At 38.6% G+C, this 22,330-nt stretch overlaps 1 protein-coding gene across 2 annotated transcripts in view; it reads left to right on the forward strand.

The window, feature by feature from the left end:
• Positions 1 to 22,330, forward strand: part of SLC49A4 (solute carrier family 49 member 4) — a 69,522-nt gene that overhangs the window by 13,165 nt on the left and 34,027 nt on the right. For both annotated transcript variants that reach the window (XM_064661419.1, XM_064661418.1), the window contains exons 2-3: positions 6,444 to 6,537; positions 18,354 to 18,622. In XM_064661419.1, the coding sequence (XP_064517489.1) occupies positions 6,444 to 6,537; positions 18,354 to 18,622 (363 nt within the window). The remainder of the gene's footprint in view (positions 1 to 6,443; positions 6,538 to 18,353; positions 18,623 to 22,330) is intronic.

Raw genomic sequence — 22,330 nt, forward strand, 5'->3', positions numbered from 1 at the left:
TATTTTACTTGAAGTTCCCGTGTTTATACATAGAGAGTTTGTTTCCTCAAATTTAAACTTTGCAAATAATTTATATAGGAATTTCAAAGTCCTCCTGATAACCTGGGTGTTAACTGGGCAGCTATTGCTGACAGATTCTGTTGCAACAGCTGTAAGATATTATAAAGAGAAATTGCCCTTCTGAAGATCATCACCTCTGACATCTATACTTCAAGAAGTTTCTAGTACATATTTTATCTGGGCATCTCAATCTGCCAGTTCTTCATGTTAGAAATTGGAGCACAGTATCTAGTGGAATCTGCCCTTGCCCTGCAATCCTCCACTGAAGGGTAGAACTGGGCTGTGTTATGGATTTGTACAGGAAAAGATCTTCTTGTATCCTAAACAAGACTGGGGGTTGAAAGGAAGCTCTGGGTCTAATTTATTTCGGACAGATTCTGTATGACAGAGCTCAGTTCTTACTTTTTGATGCCGGCTGGATGCTTTCACCTGTCTTGCGGAATGTTTAAATTGAGTTGATGTCATTTTCAGTCAGAAAAAAAGTACTCAAGTCCTAAATCTTTTCCGTTGAAATTTGGCTGCTATCTTGGCAGTGCCACATAAAGCCAGGGGAATGGATGGAAGCACTTGGCTTCAGTTTGTTTTGAAAATACAGCTTAATAAGAGGTGTCTGTAACAGGAGCATCAGCATCATGTAGCCAGAGAGAAAGGGAGGTCCAGGTTGTGCTTAATAGGACACTATGATATCTTGGCCCTCAAACTAGGAATAATTTTGGATTAACTATATATGACCTGATAGTTGTTCTCTCCTGCATGCAGTCTTGTATTTGGTTCCCAGTTTTTCTTTCTTTTGAGCGTAGTTGATGCTATTTTTGAGTGCCTTTGTAGATTCTGAGGCAGGCCCAATATACCGACTTTTCAAGTTTGTTCCATGTGTTAGCAGAAAGACTGGGACCACGTCTTGGCTATGAATTTCTTTTGCATCAGTGAAAAGGTTCTTTTCTTGTGAGAGTTGTATTGCTTGATGCAAGGATGCCTCTTCTGAAAGAGGATTGATGCTTGTCCTCCTTTATGGTGGTAATCAATTTGGCAAAGAGCAGGCGCAATGGAAGTTTTATTCTCTGAGTTTAGAAGAAAGCTAGAAAATTTTTATTTTAATCATGACAAAGAAAACTGATCTTATGAGAATGTCATGGCTATTAGTACAATTTTGCTAGAATTACATTTAAAATCCAAAGATTTCCGGAAGATAGTGATGAACAAGGAAGTTCTGGGCAGGGATTTCAGGATTCCATGATAAAGGGAGCTGTTTAATTAAGCCTTTTTTTTTAATTATAGCTAAATGTAAAGGCATGTGTCAAGAAGGGAGAGAAACAGACCCATTGTATGAAATGGAGAATTGGTATCCAGCAAAGAAATCCATTTTAAAAGGATGCTTGAAAACCAAGGAGGCCATTTAGACAAGACAATCCCAGGACCAAAAAAAAATTGTGGAAGACTTGGAGCTCAATGCTTTGCTTACTGAACCCAAATGTAAAAGTTCTTTTTTATCGGTTTATTTCATAGAAGGAAACTTGCAGGAACTGTGCTTTCTTTTATCAGGAAAGGCAAACCAAGAATTTGTTTGAAAACTGAATTTGCTTTAAATTGGAAGGAAAAGCACAATTTAACAGTGAGTTGTTGAAACAGCTGTTGACATTAGTGAGCTTTTAGTTTCCTGGTGTGTGTGGATCAAGACAAAATTTTATGTTTATTTTCTCTTAGCTAGATAGGTTTTAGTCAAAATAATAGAGTAGTTAAGAAAATGCTCTCAGTTCAGTGTCAGAAGGGACCAGTCATGCTTTCAGCCTGGTCTTTAAAAACTATGAAAATGTGCAACAGGCTCCTAATTAGAGCCTTGTTGTGCTCTATATTTGTGAGAACTGATTTTAGTATCTGCAGCTGAAGGAAGGAAACCCCTCAAATGTTAATGCATCCAAGAGTAGGGGATGTGAGCTGTAGGAGGGAAATCCACTGCTGCCATGCCAGGTGGAGGACTGTCAGCCTTTCCCCTGGCCAAACTTCCATTAAAAAAGGAGGAAGGTGAAAACTTTTCTATTTTGCACATCCAATTAGAATTGCCCCGTCAGATGAGTGCTCCATTAGGAGGGGGAGGGAAAAACCAAACCTAACCAATACCTGCTGTGTATGTGATACTCTGAGCTGGAAGGTGCTGCTTACAGTGGTCTGTGGCTGGGGAACAGAGTGGGCTGCAGTACACCAACCAGAGCTGAGGGATGCATAGGGACATGTTAACTGTGTTCTCTTTCTGAATGACAAACTGCAATGTATAAATAGTTGGAATGAGGACTTCATTATAGCCATACAACATCTTTTATGAAGTTTCTTAAACTGGGCATGATAAATCACTTGCTGGGTTACAAGTCAGTAATGAGGGAGATAGGGGAATGCATTTTCTTTTCGTGGGCTTTAAAAAGCATCGTGGAAGTAAGGCATGCTGGAAGAGTTGAGGGGGATGCAGCACCCACATGTTGGATACTTTTGCTTGATGTTGCTGTGAGGGAGCTGGAGAGCACCTGGGTGCCACTGGCAGCCACTGCCTCCCACTCCTGTGTGAGACCACATTCCAGCATGGTGGGGGTTTTCTTGTTTTCTGTGTTGGGCTGTGGATGCTGGAGGGCATTAAGAGGAGAGTTCAGAGGACTGTGGGTGAGGAGTTCATGCTAAATCTGTAATAGTGGCAGGAGTTTGGGGGTAGTTGTTTTAAAAAGAAACCAGCGAATGCAGCATGGACTGCTGAAATCATAAAGCAGACGGTGTTATGAGCCACAGGAGGGCTAAACAGTTGAACAATATCAGCTGTTTCACTCATAAATGATAATTAATATGTCTTTTTTATTACCAACTCAATTTCTGCTGCTAGCTTGGACTTTTCTGTTACTGTCAATGATGGTTGGGTTTTTTGAACGTGGCCACAGTTTGCTCAGGAGCCAGTGCCACCTGTGGGGCCCAGAAACCTTCTGCAACAGGGTGGGAATGAGCAGCTACAGAGACAGGCTCCAAAGAACAGAAAACTTACTACACTGGGATAAAGTCTCCTTTAAAGGAGTTTCTTCCCTTTCCAGCCACGTGTCAGAAACCTGTGATAGAAGGGGACTGGAAACTGAATGATGGATTTAAAAAAGCTGTAGCCTCCCCCCTCCCTCCAATTGCTGCTTGCATTTACAGGGTAAAATTAATGAAGTTAATTACATCTACTCAAAATCTCTTGGTTGAGTGAATTACTTAGCTCCTTTAAAGTAGAGACATAATTTTCTGCAGGATCCACAGGCTTTTTTTCAGTCTTGGTTGGTTACTCTGGTTTATAGTCCCCATGATGCATGGTTGCTATCTGAAGCACTCTGGGGTGCACCTCTTAGAGTAATACAAGATGTCAAATTCAGATTAGGGACATCTGCAATGTTCAAAGCAAAAATACTGAAATAATTATAGAAATACTTATAAAGTCCAATTTCTAACAAAGATGAAAAAGAGGATGGATCCAGAGAGTTAAAACGTAAAGCAAAATAACAGGGCAAGATGCTTAGAAGGTAGGAGTATGTCATGTAATTAGCAAAGAAAATATCTAATACACTGCTTATCTGACAGTCTTTTATTCCCTTTGATGTCATCATTTCCAAAATGCAGCATTAACCAAAGGAATTTTCAGGGGGGTGTTTACATGTTAAGATGGAAAGAAAAGAAAGAAGGCCAAAGAATATTCTGTGCAATCCAAACATTTACAAGTGATACCTTGCAGTGTATAGTATTCAAGATTAGAACTTCAAAGAATGTTTGGAGAGATCAAGAACACGATTGTGGGGCTTTAACTGATAATTTTACTTTAAGATTACCCAGCGTGTAAGGTTGACATCAAAGATAAGCCTAAACTTAGGGCTGGAGGCAAACTTCGGCATCCAATTCAGTTTTCACTGAATTGTAAAGTGGGAGGTTTTGTTTGTTTGTTTGTTTGTTTGTTTTTGTTTGTTTGGTTGGTTGGTGGGGGTTTTTTTAGGAAACTTTCCTGCAGATTGAATTTTAAGCTTTCTTGCTTTATATATTTTTTGCTTTGGGGATATTTTTAAAATTAAAAATCAAATAGAAGTTTTTTGTATGTAAACACTCATCTTGTGTCTTTAATTTTTGTATAATACTCCTTTACTGCTGTGCCCTGGGCTTGCCCCAGGCCAGTACCTCCTGTGGCACCCCATGAGCAGCACCTTCCAGGCTGTCTCTGTCCTTGTGTCTTGTGACAGGCAGAAAACATCATGCTTTGTGAAATGTAATTCAAAAAGACCCTGGTTTATATGGAAAATGGTGATATGTACTAGAGCTTTCCTGAAATATTTTGGCAGTGTTTCCTAATGGCAAACTTCAGATTTTTCAGTTAAGTCTTGTGTTTCAATTTCCCATCAATAAAATTCTAATTCTTACTGCATACAAGTTCTCATTATACACAAAAGCAGTGCTAACAGATTCATTTCCCAGGAGAAAAGGCAAAAGCATCCCATATGAGATCCTGATACAAACAGTTGCCCCCACAACATAGGCAGTGCAGTAATATGGACTTAAGCGTGGCATGAAGTCTCATATGGTGGCCCACCAAACATGAAGACCATGAAGGTTTTGACCAGCTATATTATCTGGGCATTTGGTTAGGGCTCTCTGAACACACACACTTGAAAAACCAGTTTAACAGCAGCTGAGCACAAAGTCAAGCAAGTAAGTCTGGGCAAGCATTGGGAAATCCTCCAAGGGAACAACTGTTCTCAGCTGATGATACTTCTCCAGGGCATTAGGCATGTGAGGTGTCCTTTGGAGTCACATCACTGCAGGTGACATTCCTTGTGTTAATGACTGAGCCATACCAAAGGAAGTTATACTTCCATTTCAGAAAACCTGGAACATTAACTTATTTTTGTTTGGGCTTTCCTGGGCTAAGGCTGACTGAGAGAGAAACTTGTCTTTGGTTTGGTTTGTGCAGTGTCCAGCACAAGGCGTTGCATACCCATCAATGAGGTTCATTAAGAGCTGTTGCAGTAAGAGCAAAATGATGTCTTGACCACTTAAATTACATTTTAGTAGAATACGTGCTCTAAAACTCCCATAAAATTCACAAACTGGAGACAAAATATTTCATATATCTATTGGTTGACCCTGAGATTAGCTCAGTTGGTTAGAGCACGGTGCAAATAACATCAAGGTTGTGGGTTTGATCCCTGTATGGACCATTCACTTAAGAGTTGGACTCGAGGATCCTTGTGGATCCCTTTCAACTCAGAATATTGTGATTCTGTAATTGTACTGAATACAGGAGTGACTAACATAGAGGGAGCACTCCTCTGAAAATGGGTAGTTTTAGAAAGAATCAAAGGATAGGTGAGTTATCATAGAGACTTGATCTTTTTCCATTTATGTTTTGAGTAACAATTAGTTTTACCTAAATGTTAGAGATATTACATATTCGTCATCGTTAATAATTTTTATTATGTTCTACTAAGAACATGGAAACCCTTTATTTTCTATTTGTTGCTGTGAAATTGTTTCAAAATTTACAACTTCACAGATGTAGACTCTATCAGTGGTTTTTAATTCTGCATATTTATGATACTGCTGTTTTACAAGATTCTGGAGCCCCTCAGGTGTCACTGTTCTCAGCTGCTGATGGAAACACCTTAGCAGCAGCAAATATACTGCTGGCAAAAGGAATTGCAATGCTAAGATAAGGTTGTTTCTAATCTAAGTGCTTCTCATTTGAGAATCGCAGTATGAGGAAGAAACATACTCGAGTTATCAGTCAATTGTGGCTTTTTTCTAATGTACTGTATTTACAACCTCTGACAATTTGAGCTGAGAGCAGCAAAAACCTGGCCTAATTGCAAGGACTGCAAAAAAATACTTGCACTTTTTCCCCTGAATAAATGGTTATTTCTCCGGAATGAAATGCATATCTGCATTACAAAAGAAAGCAATAACAGTGCTGTGCCTTTGCTCATTAAGCGCTTGGAGAAGAATGAACAAGTCCATTTTTCTTCATGTGTACCTAGATTTCAGATCACATACTAGAGCATGTTCCCCAATGCCTCTAAAGGATATATTGTACATTTTGATGATACTTTTATTACCACTTTTCACTTTCAAGAATGTCTGTAAAGATTTTGGATATGCTCCTGTGTGTTAGTATGCTGAGAGGAAGCCTTTGTAATTCTGCGGTATAAGTATAGAAAGTTACTCAGGAGTTCATAATATGTCAGGAATTCATATCAGCACCAAATTGCTTATGATTTGAATGGGATATGTATTACTTCTGTGAGACTGTATGTAAATAGATATGTATTTAAGCAATATTTTTTTTGCAACGTTACTGACTTAACTTGTAAAATACTGTTGTTTTTTCGTCTTAGGTCTGAGGGTAACTGTGTTACTAACTTCATCCCTCATGGTGTTGGGAGCTGGCCTCAGATGTATTCCAGTCTCAGACGTAGAAATTAGGAAGAAGTAAGTGAATTAAGTTATTTTTAATATACATATTTTATTCTTTCTGCTAATATAATTTTTGCTGCTACTGCAAAGAAATGTTAGTAAAAATTTTCTGTATGAAGTTGATATGCCAAATGTTTGTTGTGTGGCCATGGGCTTACGTGCTTCTTTGCTTTTTAAATGGATTTTTCTAGTCCTTCTTTTACATTGTATCTGAAGATCAGAAAGCCCTTTACAAACTTGAGTTAATTACGCCTCACCCCATCCTGCATAGCTAATATTAATCTGCTTTGCAAATAAGGAAGCAGAGATTTAGAGAGGTTCAGAAATTGGCCCAAGATCACAGAGGGAGCCATGCCTCAAACCCCAAAAATATGTAATTTGTATGCAAATATTAAATAGTTAGTTCATTTTCTCATATTGGATGTGTGGGATCGTGCCATGAGACAGATGAAATTGCGCAAAATGGCCTTTTTCATGTAGTCTCTCCCAGTGTGGATTCCAAAGTAGGCTTGTACTTTATCTGCAGTGAAATGATTGCCTTCTGTACACATGCTGCTAAAGAGTTTGTGATAGAAACAGATTCCTTCCTAAAAATCACACAAACCAAACGATTCAATTGTCCTGTCAATGTATCCTGAACCTGGGCATCCTCAAGAAGTACAGAGTATGTTTTGTACAGCCAGGGAATGTGGATCACTTGTTATTCACTTATTTCTTTGTCCTCTTATGCTGAAGGAGGTAGGAGTACACAGGCATTACTACACCTTCTTTCTTCTTTAAAAACAGCAGTAGCACTAGGTCTTTACTAGTTATGCTTGCATAATATGTAAACATGAAGAAAAGAACTTATAAATAAAAGATTTCTATGTGGATTGGGTTTTTTCCCCCCTTGAACTCTAGTCAGCTTCCAGGCAGTCCTTTTATTATTTCAGCAAGTTATTTGACTTGGGGGATTTTTTGTTTTATTTTTTTTTTGATTCCTCTTAGTATTGCTTACTCTGAAAATCAACTTGGAATCTTTTTAAGTTGGGAAAGAAAGTGTTTGGTGTGAAGTTGAAAGCCGATGACTGGGTGCCATGGATAAAGCAAAAGAAGAGGTTCAGAGAGAGAACCGAGAACGTAAAAAACATTGACTGTAAAACCAGCCCTGATAAGTAAACTGAGAGCAGTGTGTCAAGTAGGGGAGATGCAATTTCAGTCCTTAGGTGCTTAGTGAGCATATAAGGAAGCACCCAAGGTGCTGCTGATGTTGGTTGCCCAGTGTTGCCTATTTCAACATGGTGTTCAAGCACTCTGTGAGCAGGGGAGGCTGAACTAACCATACTGTGCTACCATTCACAGTGACCCTTTTAAGGAAAATGTACTGTTAAGATGGCCAGGGAGAGCTGTTCTCATTGTGCCCTTTTCCTTAAAATGTTAAGGGGTACTCGACATTCAGTTTGTTCATTCTCATCAATCTTGGATTAAATATCGATAGCTTTTAAATGGGCCAGATGGCTTAAATGCAATGAAATGTGGTGCCTTATGTAGCTTTTCATTTATGATTTATGCCAAAAGACATGTGCTGCCCTAGGCTTTACCAAAACAAGGATGAGGGCTATAAGTAGCTGAGAAGATGAAAATTCCCAAATGAGATTTAGATGTGAGGTATCATTAGGGGAGTGGGAAAAAGAGTGTCCACAAAATCTCGATCACCTTTAAACAAAGTTTTCCAGTTTAGCTGCAGCAAGGACACCTAGGAGAACAATTAAATACATGCCTAAGGAGAAACGTTCACAGAACAACTTCTTTAACTAGGAAAGAAAAGCATCGTATAGAGTCTGATGAGTGAGATGTATAAAACATGATGTTAAAATTTATTGAAAACTATGTAGGGGGAAAAAAAGAGTATGAGCAGAATCCTGATGGAAAAGGTTAATAATTTCATATATTCATGCTGTGAAAATATGCATCATCTCCAGGTGAAATTGATAAATTTGCCTACTTAGCCTACTCCCAAAAAAGAGACATTTTCAAGAATTTCGGCTCTATCTGAGGAAGTAGTTTGATCTTTTACACAGTTTGATTAAAAATCTACAGAGAATTAATTAAAGCTAACTGTGTGAAGCAAAAGGATGGTTTTCAGTGAAGTTTCTTGAGACATTGTAAATAATTGTACAGACTGTGTGATGTTTTGTCAAGTAACCTGCATTGTTCTGAGGGCTAAGGCTGAAGGCCAGTTTTCATGTGTTACTTGAAGCATGGTACCAAATAAAATAATATTTTTGAGATGAGCATTACTGCTTAATGCATTAGCCACAGCTTACTGAGCACTAAATTATGCACTTATTCTGAATATGTGTATGCATTAATACAGCAACCTGAATGTTACAGAGCCTGTCAGGTGGACAAGATTACACACAAGCTAATATCAAAGCATTTCAGAAGACAGTGTAAATGGAATTTCTTTAAATGCTTTTGCATGTTTTGTAGTATGTTCCTTCAGACCTTGAGTAATTTGCAGTAATATGCTGAAGGATTTCCATGGGACAATTATGTCAGAGTTAACATGCATAAAATTATAAGAATGTTCATGAGGTTTGTAAGGTTTAGGTTGGGTTTTTTCTACTTTGTAGCTGTCTCTGAACACTAAAAAAAAAAAATGTTATCAAATTGTACCTTTTCCTGAACCTTCTTCCCTTCCCTGAAGGTTACAAGAACATCACTAGTGCTTTTTGCCTGCATTTTGCTCAGTTCTTTTTGACTCCTGCTTGTCACCGAGTGAATATTTTCATTTGACTCTTTTAGAATGTGATTATTTTGTCCTGAATGTTAACATTACTGGAAGTCCATTTCTTTATATAGTAAATCAGGGTTGTTTTTTTCCCTTCACATAACACTTCATATTTACCTCATATTCTGTGTTTAGGAATAGATTTACATACATCTTAGGTCTTAAATCTAGGCAAAAAGCTGTTTGAGCTGAAATGTGTAAGACAGAAGGAAATAAAATGATGCAATCAGTTCATAGCCATACATCTTTGGCTTTTAAACTGACCATGTGATGTAAGACTTCTTAAATGTTTTGAAAGACAGGATAATTAAAGACATGAAAGTAAAGGATGTAACATAATTTGTCACTTGTATTGAATATATTAATTAAGCAATTTAGTAGAACTGAATGTGCTATGGACTGGTAGTGTTTGTCCTTCACATTAGATTTCACAACAGACAAGTAGTTATTGAGGACCCTGAGTCACAGCAGTGAGAGGGCTCTCCTTGGCAGTAAATACCATTAAAATGTTTGTTGGGAATCCAGCAGAATGACACAGAGAATGACAGTCGTTTATGAGAGTAGTTGGTACATCCTGTAAAGGGGTCTTTTTGTTAATCCTACTAGTTCTTTTTGCCTACTCTTGGATATAATGTTAACTCTTTCCATTACTATATTTGAAGAATTGCTCTTACCACATCTTCGGTACATTTTGTTTCTATTAGCTCTAGTTGCAGCCTAGTTTGTATTTTATTCTTGTTAGACTTAGTCTTTAGTAGTTCCACGTTTTCCCTTTTTCATCCCTGCAAGCCTAAAGAATGACATGAGATCATCTCATTATTTGTCTTTTGAGATCCTAAGACTGTCATAAGCCACTATTCTTATGCATGAAAAATGCAAAGGGGCACCTCAGAAGAGGTAATTTCAGTAAAGACATGCTAGGATTCTCATATTCCCTGGCAGTACTGAACACACCTCTATGCTGAAAAAAAACCGCCAAACTGGAGCATCTGTGGAGAAGAGGGATTAAAATGTTCCAGGGAATGAGAAGAGCCCTTTAGGAGAGGATGGTAGGAAAATCTGCCTGTAAGAAATAAAGACAGAGTATGATGCGTGTTTCGTGCTCCTTAATTCGCTGGGGAAGAGGAATGAAAGAGGATTTAATCTAAAGTGAGGTTCTGGGAGTAAAAAGATGAATAAACATACCTGTTTGTATATGCTGCAGCTCAGCAAGTGTAGGAGGAAAACGTTACGATGGAGCACTTGCCTGGCGCTGGTGGTGCTGGTTTGCACTTTGGCTGCAGTGCTGGGGGAAGGCCAAGCTGGGTTAATCCATGGTATCAGAAAAAGAGGTCAGTGGGGAAAAAAGGAAATAGGTCATTCACGGGTAGGTTCTCATGGGGAATACTTAATTGTATTAAGTAACTGTAACTCAACAGTTTAGCTTGTTTTTATTATTTCCACCAGCTTCATCTTATACACAGGGTTTATTTTTTGACCTCTGCTCCAAAGCATTTGTTGTAGATGAGAAGTTCTGTGAGTTGTTCCTAAGCAACAGTGATTTTTTCCAGCTTGGCTTGTTTGTTGATGGTAGTGGGAGGTGATTTAGTGTCCCTCTATCTGCCCAGTGGTCCTACCTGCCACTGCTTGAGCTGCATATCCAGTGACACACCAGCAGCCACTCAGGTGGCAGCCAAATGGGCTTCTCCTTCAGCTTAAACAGCCTGGGTGAAAAAAAAAGACAAATGGTCAGTTTTGGTTATAAATGCTCTTTCCTTTTTCACCTGTACTGGATTTTGCCTGTGGCACTGTGGTTGTCATCCACCTCCCCCAGCAACCAGGGTGGCTGCTGAATTAGCAGTTTACAGACCCTGTGTAAATTCTTGGAGTGATGAATCCAGGACATTAAAGGAAACTCTTGAAATCTCAGAAAGGGCTTGATATTGCAGCAGTATTTAGTGGGCAGCTTCTACAAGGCCTCAGCTAGTGTAAGCCTTTGCTGCGAAGGAAGAGAGTTTATATGCTCTGTGGGATATTTAGTTTCATCTCATATAATGGTAGATGGTATCCTCAAATGTAGAACACTTTTAATTTTTTTAATCCTGTTTAAAATCTTTGCCTTAGTTTGTGACTCATGTTGGCTAATTTCTGTCCTTAAAGAAGAATTCATATTAATTGAATTTATACTAAAGTTGCTGCATTATAAACAAAACACCCTCTTGCTCTTTCACTCACTTAAGAAAAATTATTCAAGAATGCTTAAATAGGTCTTGTTTATTCCATTTCTTAATTTGCTGCATCTCCTGTTCACTTCTACTCTTTTACTAAAAAAGAGGACCTCTTTTGTGCTAAGTAATCTTAATCAGTTTTCTCCCACAGCAGCCCCAATAGCTGATTCTGGTGCACTTCCCTGATAATTTGTTTCAGTATATTTTGCCTCATTAGCCCATAATGTAATTGCCTACTTTGTGTTTACAACAATGTTGTTTACTTTGGGTCTGTTCATATTTGATGAATATGTCTTCTGTTAGTGTTGCTTTAAAGATGTCTTGTTTTAGTAATGGGTTAGTGGAGAGGGCTAGCTTTAAAAGAAAAACAAAAACCCACAACCTTTTAATAAAAAAATTTTTTAAAAAAAGGAAGCTTTGATTTTTGTGTGCCCTCATCCTTGAAACCTGGATAAAGTGAAGAAAACCCTCTTCTCAGCTGTGTGACGGTTGTGATGGCTGCACAATAACATAGTCTGAGGATGTGAGTGAATTTGTCACCATAATGCCAGGGGTCTCAGTGTACTCCCCCTTCATCCCTTTCCTCTGTCGGAATGTCTGATGGAGATGTCAGGGCCTTGGCCTGAGATTGCTGCTTCCTCTCCTTGCAAATCCTTGTCTTTCTCGGCAGGCTCTCAGTAATAAGTTTTGGAGCAACTCCGGCTTTCCAAACCGTTAAGTTTGAAACCAAACCACACTACTTTTCATAGCATTTATAAATGGGTTTGCTGTTTTCTTTAAGCATGGGAGAAGAGGTATGAGGCTGGGATGCATGGTAGATCCTATGGTACTTTCAAGTCTGGTCGTATAATGGTGTGACTGACAGTGCAGAGACCATGGTTTGTACAAGGGGTAAAATATCTGCCCAATTCCTGATGAAGATGGCTAAATGTACATTTTTAAGTTTTTCTCTTTTCTTTTTCACTCTATTGTTGGCGATAATGTACCACACAGTGACTCAGGCTTTCTTCTTGTAATAATATTTCTTATTGATGGGGGGAAAAACAGCTTTAAATTATTCCACATATCAATGGTTACATGCATCAAAAACAAGCTGAAAATGCTAATGGCCTCAATCCATGAATATCCAGAAGGCACAAAGCTTTTGTAGTATAAATATGTCATTTAATGAAAATATTGAAAGGAAGTGCATTTCCATGAAATTCATCTATCAGAATGTTATTTTTAATAGATGAATTCATTGCTTTACCCAGAGGTATTTTTCTTTCCAGTCTTTTTCCAGACATAGAGCCTTCTTACACTCTCTTTGGGTTATGAACAAAACAGCATCTGCGTCGGTTCTCCCCATACTTGTAGTAGTGAATTGCTGTAAAGCATGAATTTGACCTCCCTAATTCTGTCTTTGCCTTAAAAGTACTTAAAAAGGTTCCACTTAATAGAAGGTTCTTTTATTGTATTTATTTTTGTGAGTCTAAAAGAAAAGCTCCATCCACTTCTAGTAACTTGATTGTGAAAAATCAGAAGTGGTTCTTGACAAATCTGGCATCAGTTCCCTCTGAGGGATAATAAATCTCCTGATGTATTATGTGAGTATGTCCATGTCTTTTCCTGTGCCTTTTTCTGGGCAAGCAACTTGCATCATACATCAGTGTAGATGCTCTAGAATAGGAGGTATTTGCTTGCTTTGTTGCCCTGTAGTGACACTAAATTCAATAGCACTTGAAAAGTGCTCTGAAGTTCTCCAGTGGAAAGGTCTCTTTCATTTGCTTCCAGTAGTTCCCACAGTGAGCTAATCGCTACATAAACCTATTTGTCTTCCAAATTAGCAGGAGTTGAACGATCCACTTCTTTCAATGAGTGAAGTTGTCAGGCATGTGAAAGAAATATTAGCCATCCATTTCTGTAAAACATTAACTTCTTTATCCAGAATTGCTTTTTGCATTAATTGTTAGGATCAGCAGTTCATCTACTAAACTTTTCCATGCTAAAAGCATGCTACAGCGCTGTCTTCGTGCAGCAGCAGACTGGCACTCTCAGTGACTTGCTTGCTCCTCACACTTTGCCCAGCAGTGGCAAAACTGAATTATAATTTATTTTCATTCCTTTTGTACAGAAGTTTGAATAGCGACTAAGTGGTCAGTTCTACGGGCAGCTAATGGGAGAAGCATGGTAAAAGTTTCAGGGAAAAAATCTGCACCAAAATCACATTTTTACAAGGCACTTGAGCTCTGCTCCCTCCTAGGACCCAGAGGAAGTGGGTTTCCCAGCTGACCAGTGGTCATCATGTTTAGAGAGTCAGAGCAGCACCCTGGGGCTGACAGCCCTGCTCTTCCCATGTTGTCTGCCAAAGGAAAGGTGAAAATGCTTTTTCCACGCTGTTGATCAGTGTTAAAATACCAGCTTCTCCAGTCTTAGCCTTCCCAGAACAAACTCAAATTAACACGTATTGAAACTGAGCTGTGGGGGCTTATTTTGGTGTTGTGGTTTAAATCCGTTGTGTTAAAAGTAATTTTTCGAATAAGTAATTTTCCTCTACTGTTGCCTTTGTTTCCCCATCTGACTACAGAAACTAATGAGATTTTCTTTCATTTAAAATTCTCTTAAGTCCAGGCATGAGACATACAGTGGTAGAAACACTAAATGTCTGAGTTTTTTACCTAGAAAAAGTGTTTATGTAACACACAGCTTTTAAATAGCTTAACAAATCCAGTACCTGATGTGACTGTGACCATGCATGCAAAGTTTCAACTCATACAGGGAGAAAAAGATAAATAAAGCTGACTGTAAATGGAAGTGCTTTCCCATCTTAACTGGATGGTATTATCATCAATCACTAAAACCTTTTTGTCTACAATCTCACTTTTTTTTCCATACCCAGTTTTCTTAGTGATATTGTAATTTCAGCATTTATAGCCTTCCATGGTTTTCTTTGTTTCTGCCTGTTAGGATATTGCAGTAGTGATAGCACGGAGTGAATAAAACAGGTATAACCAGGTTAGTTCTTAATACTAATGTAAAGTCTTCTGTCAGGGAAGTGATGAAAACCATATAATTAAAGTTATTTATAATGTGACTTGACAAAAAAATTGGAAAAGAGGTGACAATATAGTACAGTTAGTGTTTTTCTTCTCTAATTTCTATTGCTGTATTTGAACTGTCCCTTGTACTAGTTGTTTTGCAGTTCAGTTTAGGAACAAAAATGATCTTTATTTCGTGTAAGAGGGGTATGTGTGAATATGTCTGTGTGTTTTGTTTATATATAGATAAATACGTAATATAAATGTATAAGTTATCCATTACTGTGATGCTCTGGCAATGATATTTCACACTAGCATTTACTACTAGTCCTCAAATAATAAGTTATCCATTACTGTGATGCTCTGGCAATGATATTTCACACTAGCATTTACTACCAGTCCTCAAATAATTTTTCTTCCTTTTTTTTTTAAAGGGCTCATGCTCAGTTGCAAGTTCAAAGTTTGGTAGAGCACACAGATTCATTAGCAAAGAGATCAGATGTGCAAAAACCTTGACATTTCAAAATGAGTTCTGACCTGGCTTCTGAAATGGTTAAAACAAGATATTTTGGGTAGATGTTTACTTCCCCACTTTTGCTTTAAACCAGTCAGTCATCAATTATTGTGTAAGTTGAGGATGAATTTCTAGTGTAGTTTTTTCCAATATTCTCTTCCATGATTGTGATTAAGAAGCCTTCTACTCTTGTATTATTTTCTGTCATTTGAACTCAATAACTTTCTACTTTTTGATACATGGAAATAATTAAATGATGATTGGATAAATAACGCATCTGAAAACAGCAGAGCTGGATAAATAACAGATGAACATTACTGTGCTACTATAATGAGACTGAAAAATAGTTTTCTATCTGGGTAAGGCTATGAGCTAAAGTTATCTTTTTAGCCCTTTTCTTAGGAAAGAGAAATCTTGTTATGCAGAATGAAACTGGAATAGTGACAGGAAAAAAAAATGCAGTGCTCTTTGCACCCTTTTGGTAGCAGAAACAAGAAGAAAATTAGGGAATAACAGAAACAAACCTGTCTTGGTCTAGGAGCAATTTTTAGCGCTGATGGTGTACAAGAGGAGACTCATGGGCTGTGAGACCAAAATCTAGCACAGCGCTGATAAGATGTTGTAACAAACAGCAAAAAGCCACCAGTACTGTTGTGTTCATATTTCTCTGTCAAATGGAGAGGCTGCTACATGCATCTCCCAGAGCAGCAGCTTAGTTAATGCTCTGAATTGTGTTTTGAATCTCTCATCCCTACCTCTCTAGGGAAATGAGTTAAAGTTGTGCAGAGGAACCATGCAAATAATCTTTTTCTCAGGAAAAAGTAGCTTAATTCAAGCCAGTATTGAAAAAGAGATAAAATAGGGCTTAGGCTGTTATCATATGCAGAGTTATTGGAGGTAGCAGTCTGTATATTGATGGCAATTTAGTCTGAAAAATATGTTAGACTTGAAAAATTAGGCAATATGAAGATACGAGATGTTCTACCCTGGATGATAATGTCAAGCTTGGTAAATGTCAGAAATGCAGATGGAAAGACCATGGGAAAATCCATGGGAACAGACAGCACACCAGGCAGGGCAAGGCTGGAGGGACAGCAGCCAGGAGAACACCAACAGAAGAGACCTAGAGAGAGACAAAATTGGCTTGCTCTTTCTAAAAAACCCCAAAAAACCCATCAAAACAAAGACAGAAAGATAATACAGAATTAAAATTCTGAATTAAGGTACTACTTTCTCCCTTGGGATCTGCAAAGTAAAATTAACATCTGTTTCTCCCTCGAGTATGAAGGTTGATTATAGATCTTTATTGAGATGGTAGAGTTTGATAGACAGAATCTTAATCTGAATTACATGATAAGAGTATGTATAATTCTCACAGTCGATAAATTGCGGGTTTTTGTTTGGTGGTTTGGGGTTTTTTTGCAAAACTTTTCTTCTTCTACAAGATGAAATGCCTACATGTTATTTTCTGATGATGCAGTTTCCCAAATATACAATAACTAAACCACGATTTAAACATTAAATTTACTTTGGAGCAATATTTACTAAAATAAAATCTGTATATTTTGCAATAGTTACCTCACTTGCTACTGAAATGCAGCTGTTCCTGGGGATGTATCATAGCTCTGCAAATACCCTGGAACAGTTTAGAAGAAGTTTGAGAATAACTTCCTGTAGTGACATAAGTAGAATGAAAATACCAAAGTGCACAAGGATACCTTGGTTTGTCCAAAGTACACTGAAGAGTAATTTTAGGGGATTGATGTACTGTGTCCTCCAGAAAACTATATCAGTGTTGTTTAGATAGTGCTTTTTATTTATTTAAAACTATTTCATTTTGGTTTAGAGTGTGTGTGTGTGTGTGTATGTGTGTCACAGTTTAACAAGCATTCAGAAGGCCTGACCATGCCTTGGTGATGTCCATCTGAAGCACATCATGAACAGTGGTAATGAAATCTGTCCTCACTCAAAAAGATATGTAGGAGACGATATTATATTGCTTCTGTCCCAGCTCAGAAGAGGTTTCCTTCAGATTATATATAATAGCTTTTTTTTTCCTGTATACTTTTTATAAATTTTGTTTAAAAATTTAATTTCTAATTATCTGAGAATTGGTAGTATCCATTCCTTTGTATTGCAATCTCTCTTGTTAATTCGATAAAGACTTTGCTGGCATTTCTTTTGCATATTTGTTCCTTTGTGTGCCTGCTACACTGTATGTTGTTCAGCCATTTGTGGCTTGAAACAGTGCCTAAATGGTGGCTTATGTTTCCCTGTTTTCAGGCCATAGCTTTTTATGTCTGACAACTCAAGTCTTGCAGCAATAACACTGAGTTCCTGCTATGGTTAGAAAAACACCACCCATTTGAAAATATCATCTGCCACCATTTCATTGCATATTGAATAGATCTACTTTGGAGGGTTGCAGTGCCTTGTTTGACTCTCTAGCTCTTTTTTAGACATGAAATTTTTATATAAATTCAAAAATACTGTTGCCTTTCATGGCTAATCACCTTTTGGAAAAGTCAAAGTGGAAGATTTCTGGCTGACTTCCATGTGTAGGAGAGCCTTCAGAAAGTCCTTTCTGTATGTGCTCATTGATATTAAGCCAAACTTTGCAGAGACTTCACTGCTTGGAAGTACTATCTCTGTTCTGTCACCAGCCTTATCTGTTAAATCCCAATGAGTGTGAAAAACGAGAAAAATCTGGGTTTGCTTGGCTGTTTCAACAGTATGTTGAGAATGGCCAGATTGCTGGAGAAGACGATTCTCTTGGAAACCCTAACAGCCCAGCCTCCTCATCTGTAGGCACATAGAGCTCATCTGAGTGTGTAAATAAAAATAAATAATGCAGTGAAAAAATATGCAGATTATTTTGCTGAACTGTTTCAATTTTTGATCTGCCATAACTAATTTAAATCTTCTGTTGGGATTTATGCATGCAAGGGGTCAGATTTAAGATGTTTGTAATTTAAAGCTTTTCTGCTACTACACCTTTTCTACTTTTATATCCTATCATGGTGCCTTTTTGATGCAAAGAAAGTCCCTTTTGTTCCCTTTTCCTTTTCTCCTTTGAAGAGAACATTTACTTCTCCATTTATATGAGGTAATGAGACCAGAGTAGCTCATGATTCTTTAAATCAATCAAATTGGGCTTCTTTTAGTGTATAGAATATCCTTTTTTTTCACAGTACTTTCATTTCTTTGTGCAGTTGCTCCATCTCCAGCACTCAATATCTCACATACCTTTTTAATTAAAAACCCCCCAAAAAGGGCAAGCAATTGTCATCCAAATGGCTGTGGCGTATTCTCCATTCCAGGCTGATTCACGGAGGGCAGCTGTTAAATGGCTTGGCGGGGCCGACCGTGATGAATGCGGCACCATTTCTTTCCACAACGTGGTTTTCTCCGGACGAACGTGCCACAGCGACAGCCATCGCCTCGCTGCTCAATTACCTGGGCTCTGCTGGCGCCTTCCTGGTGGGGCCTCTGGTGGTGCCATCTCCTAATGGGACAGCTCACCTCCTGCTGGCATCGCAGAGCAACACCGAGCACATCAAGGACCGCATCGAGGCTGTGCTGTATGCAGGTGGGGCTTAAAAATAAGTATTAAAAAAATAAGAAAATATTAAAAACGTGCATGCGTTCATGTGTGTTTGGTACTTGTGAACCAGTACCCTCTAGTGGCTGGTTTGCACAGGAACCGGCTTCCGACTGAGTGAAAATAATTAAGTGGTAATGTATTGTACCGTCAGAAGGGTTAATTTTTTTCCCCGTCTGTGTAGGAAAGATTTAAAAATAGCCTATTGCACAGGCTGACTCCAAAGGAAGTAATTCAGTTGTTTATATCGGCTGATCTTGGGAGAAATGTCTCCTAGGAGAGCTTACACTTTCCCTGAGCTTCCAAACTGGTTTTTGCTTATTGAATTTTCATTAAAAATATGTGTCCATGGCATGTTGGGTTTCTTTCTGTTGTGTCTGTAAGGATGGAAATCCAATAGTCTTTTAGCATTAAATTCCTTCCCTGCATTAAATCAGCCTTAATTTATGATTTGCATGTGCCTCTCAAATGTGATTAGATTATTAGTATTTAAGAATCTAACACTGAAATTAAAATGAAATAGATTTTATTTTTAGCTAAAACCACATAATTCATATTGGTGAGCAATTTCAATGACGTGGCAACAGTTTAGTGGAAAAAAACACTGATATAAAATTCACCTGATATAACTTGGATTTTATGTCTTTGCTCTTTTTCTTGCAATGGCTTCTACAGGTCTTTATGTCACTTACAAAACTCAGCAGCAAACTTTAAGGAAAATGAGTTGGTTAATTAGCTTAGGAGCCTATGTTCTGATTCTTAAAGGATATAAATTGGTATAGCATTCAGAGCAGATCAACTCTTTACCATGTCATGATGGTTGCACATTTGATTGGGATTTCCCCCCTCTTATGATTGCAGCCTCTGAAATTCAGCCAGGAGATAGCCCTAAGTGTTCCAGAAGTCTTAAAGTACATATACTGTGTAGTTTATATGGAGGTTTATGGGATTGAGTTAGCTGTTTGTGATCATTTATTCCTGGATGTTATTCTTGCGGAAATTTTGTCAAGTTAATATTCCTGTTGGGAGAGGGTCACTTTACTGTTCATTTTAAAGAAAGTGTAATAGAAGTTGAATCACTATTTCACCACTATTTTTGAGTAACCTACTTTTTACTGGACTCAGATGGAACAACAGTTAAATTTGGGTTTGGTTAAGCCTTGTTCACTAGTAAACATGGTGTTAGACTGTGGAAATCTCATGGCAGATGAGAACGGCTAATATGAAAGAAGGAAGAATGAAAGCAAGTCGGGTTTTGTCCTGAGGAGCAGTAGATAAGGGGAGGAAAACTCTAGCAGTTAGAGAAGTGCTTTAGCTCTACCTCTTCAGATTTTCTATGGAGTGAGAAGAATTCATTTGCCTAAAGAAAGTACTGCTTTGTGCTTGAAACCACTGGTTTGGATCTGGTAGCACTAGAAGTATTGCTTTCAGCAGCCCATTAGATTCACATTCTCTTCTGTTCTCTTTAGGGAGGTTTTCCTAAGCATTTTCTTCAGAAACAGGGATGGATCTTGCCACCAAGGTTAGGTGTGTCTTGCCTGCTCCATGTCTTAGCATGGCTCTTTATGCCTGTCTGAGCTGACAAGGGCTTGGGACTACCCCGTAGACTTGTTTAGAATCACTGGTCCCAGCATGAGATGATCCTACAGCAGCTCTTCATCTTCCTAGGAAATGTGTTTTGAGGGGCATCTGCACTTTTCACTTAGTATTTGAAAGTGCTTTGAACAGAGGTGGTTTCTGTGTGCTTGTGTTTGTGTCCTACAGGGTGCATCTTTTCAGGAGCTGAAACCTCTTTAGCTGTTCAGGCAATGACGAAGAGCTGTTTTGTGAATGGTGCTGGCCTGCAGTGAATCACAGTGATGATGGCAAAACCTCCAACTGGCTTAAAATTGGCAAGAGCTGTCAAAGAGGAGGTTGTGTGGAATCCCTCGTGGGATTTCTCCTGTCTTACTTCAGCCCTGTTTCCCTGGAAAGCCGAAGGCACAGGGGCCCTACTGACTGCCTCCTCTGTGCTCTCTTGTGCCAGGTGGGCTCCAGAGGTAGAAGGAAGGCTGCCTTACGGTGGGCAACTGCCTCGTGTAATGTATAGACAGTTCTGTTCACCTGTGGGCCAAAAAATACCTGGTAGCTGTGGTAGGGTACTGTTTGTCCCTTAAATCGACTGGTCAGAAAACTTGCCTCAAATTGACTTCCAAGATTACTAGCAAAGGTTCTGGAGAATATAGCACAACAAGGAGCTGACCCAAATATCCCACTTCCCCACTTTAGCAAGTGTGGCCAGGCTTAGTATGACTTCTCATTTTGGATCCTATGGGAAAACCAGTTTCACAGGATAAGCACACTGCATTTCTAATGGAGTTGTGTTTATGATGGAGCTTGTTGCTTTTGTGTGAGGTAGTATTAGATAAGCAGCCTTCAAATGTTAGATGATGTCTTTTAAAAGGCAGTAATGATGTGAATTGTTAAGTTGGGATCAGTAGTGTGCCAAGAGTTTTCAAATTTTCCGAGGACTTAACCTCAAACATGATTACGAAGCAATTGCTTATAAACCCATTCTGAAACTGCTCTGTTAACTCCAGTCTCTTCTGTGTTTTAATAAATTGCTCTTCCTTTATCTCAAATGCGGACTAAGAGCTCAGTTGAATTACCGCAGCCTCTTTCTGTGTCATCTGTGTCGCTGCACATTCTGGTTCACAGCTCAAATAGTACAGATGTAGCAAATCAGGATTGAATTGTATTACCTGAATCGCACAAGGAAGCTTGAATTATTCTGGACTGCAGCCAGAGCTCTCAGCCTTGTGCTTTCCTAAATAACAATGTAAAATCATTGTTTGTTAAAAAAAAAAAAATAAATGTGTGCGTGTGTGTAAAGGGCCCTCATTCCCCCTTTACATTACAGGACAAGGTGGGGAGAAAGGTTTCTGAGTTTGAGTAGGTTTTTGTGCTATGAGTAGCCTATCTGAAGGGAAAAGATGTTGTATCAAGGAGGCTTTTGTCTCTGTTAAACCTCTTTTTTTCTTTTTTCTCTTTGGGGTTTACACAAGCAAGCAGCAGGATGTCTACTTCCTAGGCTAAGATGCAGGCATCTGTCCACTTTGGCAGTCTCAAGTCACTGTGGTGTGGTACCCAGCTTTTGTAAAGCATTCCAGGTTCACTCCTCAACAAGAGATAGACAGCTGTGTTTCTGCACACTTTTATGTCTTGCCAAATTCTGAGTACATTGCTGCATCCATAGTCCTCTTCAGAAGCCAGCTACCCCTGTGGAAGAGCTTTAAGACAAGTTTTAGATTGTATTTTTCTTTATCTAGTCTGAAAGAGTAAATGATGAGGGAGATAAAGGTGTGGGTTTCCTAATGAGGAAGGAATTCATCACGTAAGAAATTGAATGTGTTTGACAGTACCTGGACTTCTGATGTAGGTGTGATACACAAAGCTAAGATGGCACTGAGGACTTCTATTCTTCAATAGAGGGAGCTGCTTTAGTTTCCAAAGGGCATTCTGCACTTTCCTTTTGTGCATAAGGGCAGAGCTAGCTAGGCAAATTTGTTAGCCTGGAAAGTGTAATACTGGGAAATGTTGCAGAGGTGCAAGGAGGTACTACAAGGACAGTATGCTGAATTTAATAATTAAAGAAAAAAAAATAGAAGATGTTACTATACTGCTTCTGCTGCAGCAATTTGACTGGCAGAAATCTTG

This window comes from Pseudopipra pipra, chromosome 7, assembly GCF_036250125.1.
Source record: "Pseudopipra pipra isolate bDixPip1 chromosome 7, bDixPip1.hap1, whole genome shotgun sequence".
Lineage (NCBI taxonomy): Eukaryota > Metazoa > Chordata > Aves > Passeriformes > Pipridae > Pseudopipra > Pseudopipra pipra.